Raw genomic sequence first — 10,619 nt, 5'->3', positions numbered from 1 at the left:
TAGAAGAGCTTAGCCACAAGACATCTCATAGCAATATCACGTCTTATTGTTGAAAAATTTGATTTTATGGTAGTGTTTGTAGGTTGAGTTATGACCCATGATTTATGCTCAGGCCCTTAAAATGGAGATATATAGTTAAGAAAAGTATAAAGGATTGGGGTGGCTTCAACATTTACCTTCAACTAATTTTCCCTTGTGTTTTTCCTTTTTGAATTCAGCTTTGTGGAAATTGTGGCTCCTGTTTTCTCGCGGGATGCTTGGCGATGTGTTTGGCATATGATTCAGGTTCCCTTCTCTAACTTTGTCATTTGTATACGTATGTTTTAAGCCTTGTTGTACCTCCAACTATTTTTGCTTTTAGCTGCTCTCATTAGCCTTGGTTCTTTCCAGCTTAGAGCTCACACTGATTTTTTACTTTCAATAACATTTCTAGAATGATTTGGTGCATGGTTGGGGATTGGATTTTGCGCTAAGGAGATGTGTGGAGGTCAGTGGTTTTATTTGTTTCTTATCACTGTATTATTTGAAAGATTTAGAAAAGAAGGCTTGTCTACCTGCTTTTCATATTCCTGTTGGAAGGAGAGATCTGCGGGACAGTGGCATGTAAAACAGATAAAATTGGAAAACATGTATGTATTTCAAATGGATGTCTGCGTATTATCAGTTTCATTGTAAGTGTATTTTGCCTGTGTAGCCTGCACATGAGAAAATTGATGTGGTTGACTCTCAGTGGATAGTTCATCAAGTTATTCCTTCTCTGGGAAGTCAGGTCAGTTAACTACTTTATTACAACCATCGGGACTTGCTTTTCCTTTTCCTAGAGGTGATTAAAATAATGAAGTTTAGTTGTTTGCAAATGTTGTTCTGTTCAACTTTAATTTCCATTTTTGAGCAAATGGTTCTTCATTGATAATATACGCAACTTTTTAGCAGCAACCCCCTTATTTACATTTTTTTCTTCCACGTCAATTATCCTACTTGTCCCTTGATCTGGTTTCCCCTCATTTAGATTTGTTTTGTTGATAATGATGCTAACAGCTTCAGCTTCGTTGATTCCAGGGTCAATCTGAAAATGGAAAAGCTCCTTGGCAAGGGGTATGTAAGCTGTTACTTGTTCGGTTTCCATTTCAACCTTTCTGTATATTTTTTTATTGAGGCCTTTTCTTTGTCCTTCGTTTTTTTTGCAAAAGTCAACTCTGAAAGCTTCTTCATCCAATTTTATGGTAATCTGAGTTATTCTATATCACCTACATTCTAACAATCATGTTTAAATTAGGATTCATAGGTCTTATATCTGCACTCTGTTTGAATTGCATGATTTTGCATTGAACTGAATTTCATTAGATTTGTCCAAACATCAAGTAACTAGCTTGAATTCTTTTCTATCTAATTTGGTAGGTAAGAGAGAGGTGCAGAAGTGAGTGGGTGCAGTTTCAAGATCGCCTAGCCAATGCAGATAAGAAATATATTGAACAGTTTGGGAGGACTTTGAATTAGCTAATTTCTGGTTATTACCTGTAACTTTCTTCATTTTCTTTTGTCCTTTTTCCATCTTTGTATCATTGTACGGAAGGGTGTTTTGGAGCCCAATTCTCTCACTCGATGTCTTTAAATTTTTTTTTTTTTTAGCTTCTAGCGGGCGGTAGCTGAACTTCCTGTAGTAGTGAAAACTAACGATCTGAAACTGGAAGAGAGTGATCCTTTTTTGTGTATAAATAGATTAGACTTTGCTTCATTTGACTCCCATATTGCCAATATTCATTTCCTTTTCTTTCTTTTTTCTTTTCCTTTTGTTTTTTTCGCCCTTTTTTCCCTTTTCTATTTTCTTGAGGCGGGGAGGTGTGGGTGGGAATCCGTTGGTTGCCTCATACTGAACTCACCCGCTTACAGTTGTTATTTGGAGAACCATCCCCTGTTACCACTTTATTGAGCTTATTACCATCAGCAGTGGGATTATATGAGTTGGAGTACTTACCTACTTTCTGTTTAATATTTCACTATTAAGTTGCGAATTTGGAGACGGAATTTCTGTTATATGCCAAATTTCTAATATTCTGGGTATCTCTTTTGCAGGAACGAGGTATTTGAACAACAGAAAGTTTTGTATCCTTTTAAGTTTTCTTGCATTTGGGTATTGATACTACTCACCTTTATTGCTCTGACTCCTACTTCTTTGCACAAGTTCCCTTTGACCTGCAATGCTTCTTTACTTTTTTTTTCTCTTAACTTCTTGTAGCTCTGATTGGAAAAGAAATATAGAGACATTGGAGAAAAATAGTGTAACCAGTCTGAGGACATTGATCAATCTTGGTTCTGAAGTGTACATGCAAGCTGATGTTTATGTCTCTTCATACCATATCAATGTCATTTTACTTGGTTGTACATAGGATTAGTATACATTTGAAGTGTTTATCAAGATATGAAAGAATTCATTTCTCTTTTGTTTGAGGTGTGTGTGATTTATTATAACTCTATATGTTTGTGTCTGCCTATGCACTGAAAAAAAAAGAAAGTATATGGTACCTTAGTTGTTCCAAGTATGTCTTCAGCTATGGTGAACAAAGTGTTGTAGGTTCTTTGGGCTACGAGCTTGGGTTTTGGTAGTCTCAGTACCAGATGGAATCATGTCAGATTGATATAGGGTGCAAGAGAAGTGTTCTTTACTTGATGTGATGGTGCTTACTGTAAACAAATATGAGAGATAATTGCAGAAACAAGGCAAAAACAATCAATTATGGGGACAGTTCAAAACTTTAACAGCTTACGAATAAGCGATCGAACCTGAATTTATCTTTCCTGATTTCCAATTTTCAACTCTAGATATTCCCCAGGCAATCATGACCTTCAAGCTTCTCATCATAACTATGCGTCTTTAGGAAACATCTGTTTTTTTGAACTTGATAAGTGGAGCCGATCCATGTATTCTTAAGGTAGCTATGTCAATGATTGAGTTGGAATGGAACAAACAAAAGAGAATGATTTATAATGTCAATGTATCTATGAATGATTTATAAGCCTATGTGCTTGATTTATCAACTCTAGATATATTGAGTGATTGAGTTGGATCTATTACAATTATCTATTGATTGAATACCTTGAGCTTTTTGCCAAAATCTGTCTCAAAACTGATTTTGATTTGTAGCTATGGTACATTTGATACTTGAGGTTGTGATGGTTATGTTGATGTGTGGGATGGAAACAATAAAAAAAGGTTGTATCAGTTATTTTTCCTTAACTGAATTTGAAATGTCTTCCGCTCCATGACGACATTTGTCAGTTTTTTATCATACTTGTTATATTTGTCAAAACAAGGGTTCTTTTTTTTTTTTTGTTTTTTGCCTCTGAATTTGAGATTATGATTTCTTTGTTATACTAACTTATTCTATTGTTCGTGGAAATTTATTACTTTAGCTCATTTTTCTGAAAGTGATCAATTGGAATGCTAAAGCAAGATGAATTGTATTAGAGATTTCTTTTTTGTTTCAGACTTTGACAAATGCTGTTTTATATCCTGTAAATGATGTTCTTCTGTGTTTGGTTCTTTCTGCGAGATGTTACTTTTGCTTCGGTGCGTTGTGTATAAAGGCATCTTCATAAGTTACTTGTGTGAGTGCTGTTTTGAATGATTACACTTATTCTTCTTGAATGATTTTGAATGCTTTTGACTGAATAAATAGTGTGTGCAGACTAGGAATTCATTGGTTATTTTGAATGATTTTGAATGCTTCTGATTTTTTGCTGCAGAATGCTGAACTGACTGCTCATGTGGCTAAGCAGTAAAGAGGAAGGAATCTGCTGTCCTATGTTAGGCATTGTCGTTTGATTATGAGTGCAGTTTCATTGGATGTTTTTTAGTTAATGTGTATTATGTAGTTATAGTTGTTAGAGGACTCAAGCACAGAAATTCTGTAATAGCTAGGTTGTTGCCATTTCAGTTTGTTGCCATTCTGTAATAGCTAGGTATGTATTGATCATATAATTTCTGAAGCATTCTTGATGGGAGAAAAAGACTTTGGGGTAAAGAATCAAGAAATCATATAGAGAACAAAGTTGAAATTAATGTAAGACGAGACCATACAGCTTTCCTAAGATTGATTCTTTATTTGGTTCATTATTTCTGAAATAAGTTCAATTCTTTGACCACCTTTTTTTTGCACATTACTTTTTCATTTTTTTGTGTTCATCCTAGATTAGATTAATAGTTTAAATATACTTTCCACAGTAATTAATTTATAATCAGTTCCACAATTTAGGTCTTGATTTTCTTTTTATGGCGTTTGTATAATAACCTATAAAAATGTTGGGTATATCATAATTGTTAATGTGTCTAAAACAAAATGACTTCTTATATACAAAACAATTAATGTCATTCTTATATACAAAACAAGTAATGTCATTCTTATATACAAAACAAGTAATGTCATTTTTAGTGTGAAGTGTCTTGTTGAATTTCACTTTGTGTATTTCAAGCTTCTCTGGCCTCCAAAGACGAAAATTCGCTGAGAAGACGAGAGCAACAACCATGATGAAAGGATTGTTTTACTACCATTACTTCCTTACAAGGACAAAGGACAATTCATGAGGTCCTAGAATCCGGTATTTATTACTACCATTATATATTTTTTTTTTGCTTAGACGGTATTTATTATGGTTGATATGGTTTCTTTTGTTACTTTATAAACAGATCATGAAATCTCAGAATCAGTTCTCCATCGTATTGTCTCATCTATGAATCCATTCCTAAAACATGACTGGACTACATTCAATTGCTTCTATCAATTTTATCTATCAAAGTACAAGTACAAGCTGGTATAGTTTTGCATTCTCTAACCTTATTAACTCTCTTTCTTTTGTACATATGTGTATTTACTTATCACAATTTTTTTTCATACATTTATAGAATCTGCCAGAATTTGCGAATCTAAGGCTAAATGAAGATAGTACGACGACTATAACTCTTACAAATAGTCATAAATATTATCATGTTGGTATGACCGGCAGATGTTTTGATCAAAACTGGAACCGTTTTGTTATTAATCATGATCTAAAAAATGGCCAGATATTGCTTTTTGTTCCACAATCCAAGACTCCCTTTGCTGTGCTGGTGTTTGACCGCAAAGGAATAGAGAAGTTGTTTCTATGGCAGTTTGCATTTTCCATTTGATGGCACATCTGATTTACGCTGATTCTGCTTCAACGCAATGCACGGCATTTGTTGTATTTATGTTCTTAATGGAAAAAAGTTCTGGTTAGAAAAATGCTTCCAAAGCACTGCAAATTTAATGTTTAGCAAGTTCCTACTGTTGTAAACAACAATTGAAGCTTTCATAATGGATGTTCCAACGGCATTACTTATTAAACTTTGATGTTTAGCAATAAAGTTGATCCTACCTTTGGTTACAAAAAACAAATGGCTGGTATATATTAAATTTAGAAAAATGCTCCATTAAATTTGCATTAACAAAACTTCAGAGTTTGGAAGTTCCTATTAAAAATTTAGAAATTTAAATTTGCATTTCAGACTTTGGAAGTTTAGCAAAATTTAGAAATTCAGGCTTTGGAGGTTCCAAAGCACTTCCATTAAATTTAGAAATTTAGCAACTTCCATGAAAGTTTGTAGCCAAGAAATATCAACAAACCTTCAGACTCATGGTATATATATACTAAAAAATGTACATTTCTAAATGAAATGTTATTTTTCTTACTTCAGAAATGGAATGGGCATTTTACATTACTATCGCGCGAAGCGCGTTATTGCCTCCTAGTTATACACAAGAAGATTTGGGATTTTACTATAGTACTTCCATTTTTTGACATGTGGCGTGACTCTTTTTTAAAGAAGTTATGATTTTTTTTTTCCACTATTAATTTGATAGGTCAAGACAGAACATCTACTATATCGATTAAGACAGGAGATTTTCGCTACAAGTCATTTTGCTTAACTGCGTAGACTTTTACTGTATTTATATATTGTCTAATTTATGATCATAGGATCAAGTTTTACAAATTAATGGAAAATTTTTAACCCTTGGATATTGATTAATTATGTTTAGTTAGTAGCTAACCAACTCTTACATTTAAACTATTCCTTCAGTCCCTTAAATATTGATTAATTATGTTTGGTTAGTAGCTAACCAATTCTTACATTTAAACGGCTCTTTTACGTAATCGGTTAAAGTTTCTTTTTCTATTCCTATATAAATCATTTCTAGAGTTGCACAGGAATTTTAGCTTTCTTCCTTCCCAATTGTACTCGATCGTGCACTTGTTTCATTGCCTTCATTAATATCAAGATTAGTAATGAATTTGATAGATCCTATGCTTGTTGCCCCCTTGATTTAGAAGAGTTAATTTCATATATGGAATTTCTCTTCACAGTAAATTTTAATTGTTCTGATGCTCAATTTTTTTCTTGTATTTCTGTTTATTATGTACCAAAAAAATTTGGAGTTATGTATTCAACTAAACTACTAAGATGCTCAGGTTGTGTTTTGCACAACCGAGATACGTCTAGTATTACTATATGAGGGTGCAAAAGATACGGGAACAGAAACTCTTATTACTGTGCTTTGGGATAATTGTAGAGTATTTTTAATTTTGTCTGGTAAAGATGGTAAGATAAGCGAAATTTTGCAAATATGGTTTGTCTCATAATGCTTACATTAGTATAATTAGTAGTTGTTGTAGTAATTCTGACAAAAAAAAATAAAAAATAGCAGTAGTAATTTGAAAATCAAAGAAATAGAATAATAGTATTTTAGACCAAATAAAGAGTAGTAGTAGTAGTAATTGTTGAAGCGACAATCTTTATGCCATGGGATGTGTCAACTTAGCAGCAAGGAGTGAATCCACCTAACTCGATCAATCAAATATAGGCCCTGCGTGAATGGTCCAGCGGTAGTCACTCCCACAGGTAACCGTTAGGTCCCAGGTTCGAGCCTCCGCTCTGTTAAATTTCTCCGCGCATATAACGTGTTTGGGTCGGGTTGGGGCACCGGGTCCGAGCCGCAGGGGATTAGTCGGACCCCACAAGATTTGATCCGGACACCCCTGTGTCGACAAAAAAAAAAAAAAGATCAATCAAATATAGGAACCACCCTGCCAATGGTCTGGTGGCCCCTCTTGGGATGTGTCAAGAATCTTAAATAATGCGACGTAGTTTTGGTGATTTTGGAGTACTACGGCGTCGTTTTGGGAATGGCCAAGGCAGAATAAGTTGTGCGACGTAGTTTAGGCGTAAATTCATATCCTCGCGAGAAACGTTGTCGATGCACTGAATGTTAGTTAGGAATTCTGTTTTAATTGTTCAGTTAGTTACAGAGTCTGTTAGCTCTGATGAAGTGGAAACAATGCTATAAATAGCAAAAGGGTGTAGAAAGGCGGCAGTAAGATTCATAACAAGAATTTCCAAATGGAAATATCTCTTTTTCCCTCTCAATTCTCTCTCTGCTCATGATCATCCTTCCTTACTTTCCTTCTTCTGCAAATTATCAGGTTGAATCCTGACAAGTGGTAATCAGAGCCTTCAATCCTCGGTGGGAATTTGCATACCTTCGATGGCAGATGGTACTAGACTCAAGAATTTGGATGAACAGCTCAAGAAACTTGAGACTAGGGTTTAGATTCAAGTTGATTCCATACACGCAGAGCTACAGGAAACTCGCACGCACGTAGATACAAGAATGGAGGAGCTCGATAAGAAGATAGATGCTTTAATGGCAGGAATGGAGACGAAGTTGACTTCATTTCTTCAAGCTCTCAATAGAGACAGAGCAGCGGCACCAGGGGAATCCCCTTCACCAGAGAAGACTCCTTTATTGTCCAATCCACATGTAAGATGCAAGGAATGGAGCGATCAGTTAGCAGCGAACAAGGAGCGCAGGTTTACAATTCTGAATCCTCCTAAGGTAGATCTTCCTTTCTTTGAAGGGGATAGACCTCAGGAGTGGATCAGGAAATGTGAAAAATATTTTCTCATTCATCAACTTCCTGAGGACCAGAAATTGGATGTAATGGAGGTGTATCTGGTAGGGAAAGCAGAAATATGGTTTCAAGGAGTAAAGCGGAGCAAGGGAAGAATCTCTTGGGAAGAATTCTGCGAACTATTGAAGAGGAGGTTTGGAGATCGAGGAAGAAGAGATGAGGTGGAGGAGTTCAATAAACTCCACCAAACCAGTACTGTCAAGAACTATCAGGAAAAATTTGAGGAACTGAGTTCCTTGATGTTAGTAAGGGATCCTCACCTTTCTGAATCTTACTTTGTCTCTAGTTTCATCAGTGGCATTAAAGAAGAAATCAGGCCTATGGTTAAGATGTTGAAGCCTAATACTTTAATTGAGGCTTTTGAGATTGCAGAATGGCAGGAACAATCACTGGCATTAAATGGAAGGTATGCCAAAAACACTAGGAACTGGGAGCCTGGGGAAAATTTTAGGTCCTCCAGTCCCTTGTCAACAGCCAACACAGGAGGGAAGGTTTTAGAACCATTCGGTCAAAAGAAGGTGAATTCTGAGAGCACTAACATGGAGAGTAGGAGGATCTCTCCTCAGGAGATATTGCGCAGAAAGAACAATCATCTGTGTTTTAAGTGCGGGGAGAGGTTTAGTCCTGGTCACCAATGCAAATATAGGCATTTGAATTTCATCTTAGAAGAAGATGAGGTACCTGAATTTCTTGATGCAATTGGAGAACAGGATGAGCAGACTGGTCACCCAGGACAATCAGTAGATGTGTCCCTGCACGCTTTGACCACCTCTATCAAGAGGAAAACTCTGAAGCTGCAGGGGGAGTTAGGAGGAAAAATTATATCTGTTCTGATTGACACTGGCAGCACTAATAGCTTTCTGAATTCCACATTACTGCACACCATGACCTTAAGGACAGCTAAGATGACACCACTAAGAGCTACAATTGCTGATGGGACCACCATTTCGAGTGGGCTGTTTTGTCCCGATGTAACTTGGAACATCCAAGGTTATAGCTTTAGTTTTCCCTTGGTAATCATGGAACTGGGAACATGGGATATGATACTTGGAGTAGATTGGATGGTGCAGTACAGCCCTATTACATTTGATTTCAAACAGTTGCTGGTCAAACTATCAGAAGAGGATGGGAAAATGGTGTTGGAAGGAGTAGCTGAACAACCTTCAATGAAGCTGGTCCGTGGAAAAGCAATAAAGAAGTTCATGCAACAGAAACATAGAAACTTGGCAGCATTCTGTTCCGTGCCTGAGGATTGCAACTCAGATGATGTAAGTCCACTTCCAAGTGAAATCTCAGAATTACTGCACCAGTTCTCTGATGTGTTTGCTGAACCTACACAGTTACCACCTGAAAGAGCACATGACCACACCATACCCTTGAAACCAAGGGCTCAACCTTTTAAACTCAGACCCTATAGGTATCCACATTCTCAAAAAACAGAAATTGAAAACCAAGTGTCCAACATGCTTCAAACTGGGATCATTAAGCCTAGTACTAGCCCTTTCTCTTCACCTGTCCTCCTAGTGAAAAAGAAAGAAGGTACCTGGCGTTTCTGTGTAGATTACAGGTACCTCAATGACCTCACCATCAAGGATAAATATCCTATTCCAAATATTGAAGAGCTCTTAGATGAACTATTTGGCTCTAAGTTCTTCAACAAGATTGACCTCAGATCTGGTTATCACCAAATCAGAGTCAAGGCTTGTGATATCCATAAAACAGCATTTCAAACTCACCAAGGCCATTATGAGTTCCTAGTCATGCCTTTTGGCCTCACTAATGCCCCTGCCTCTTTCCAATCCCTCATGAACGAAATCTTCCAGCCTTACCTCAGAAAATTTATGCTTGTTTTTTTTGATGACATACTCATCTACAGTCCAGACCTGCAATCCCATGTAAACCACCTGAGAACTGTGTTGGAAATTCTGAGATCTCACCAGTTGTATGCAAAGATGTCCAAATGCATGTTTGCTCAGCTGAGAGTGGAGTACTTGGGCCATATCATATCCTACAATGGGGTTGAAATGGATGCTGCTAAGGTTGAGTGCATAAGAGCCTGGCCAGTGCCTGAAACTGTTAAGGCTTTGAGGGGATTTCTGGGCCTTACAGGTTATTACAGGCGGTTTGTGCAAGGTTATGGGCAGATTTGCAAGCCTCTGACTGAGTTGTTGAGGAATGACTCTTTTGGTTGGAATGAATCAGCAGCCACAGCCTTCCAGAGCCTGAAGGACATCATGAGTACTACTCCTGTGTTGAGAATGCCAGATTTTTCTAAGTCTTTTGTTTTGGAAACTGATGCTTGCAGCAAGGGTATAGGAGCTGTGTTGATGCAGGAAGGACAACCCATAGCTTACCTCAGCAAGGCCTTGAGTCCTAAGAATTTGGGACTTTCTATATATGAAAAAGAGTTGTTAGTCGTGGTGATGGCAGTGACAAAATGAAAACACTACCTGCTGGGATACCATTTCATTATCAGAACTGATCACCAGAGCTTGAGATTTTTGTTGGAACAAAGGCTGAATACCCCATTGCAGCATAAGTGTTTAACAAAACTCTTAGGCTTAGACTATGAAATTCAATACAAGAGGGGAGCTGAGAACAAAGCTGCTGATGCTTTGTCCAGGAAAGGATTTCAG

The 10,619-nt window shown here is 36.8% G+C and overlaps 2 protein-coding genes across 2 annotated transcripts; both read left to right on the top strand.

Annotated features, from left to right (window-relative positions):
• Positions 1-213: 213 nt before the first annotated feature.
• LOC113763764 lies at positions 214-4,089 on the top strand. The gene is made up of 8 exons (XM_027307682.1): positions 214-285; positions 434-487; positions 695-769; positions 1,060-1,095; positions 1,399-1,483; positions 2,074-2,131; positions 2,237-2,338; positions 3,745-4,089. The coding sequence occupies exons 1-8, from the start codon at positions 277-279 to the stop codon at positions 3,755-3,757; spliced, it is 432 nt and encodes a 143-aa protein (XP_027163483.1). The 5' UTR covers positions 214-276; the 3' UTR covers positions 3,758-4,089.
• Positions 4,090-7,682: 3,593 nt separating this feature from the next.
• Positions 7,683-10,006, top strand: LOC113757594. The gene is made up of 2 exons (XM_027300773.1): positions 7,683-9,740; positions 9,860-10,006. The coding sequence occupies exons 1-2, from the start codon at positions 7,683-7,685 to the stop codon at positions 10,004-10,006; spliced, it is 2,205 nt and encodes a 734-aa protein (XP_027156574.1).
• Positions 10,007-10,619: the final 613 nt, after the last annotated feature.

Source organism: Coffea eugenioides, chromosome 2 (genome assembly GCF_003713205.1).
Source record: "Coffea eugenioides isolate CCC68of chromosome 2, Ceug_1.0, whole genome shotgun sequence".
Lineage (NCBI taxonomy): Eukaryota > Viridiplantae > Streptophyta > Magnoliopsida > Gentianales > Rubiaceae > Coffea > Coffea eugenioides.
This window is presented reverse-complemented; position numbering and strand designations above follow the sequence as displayed.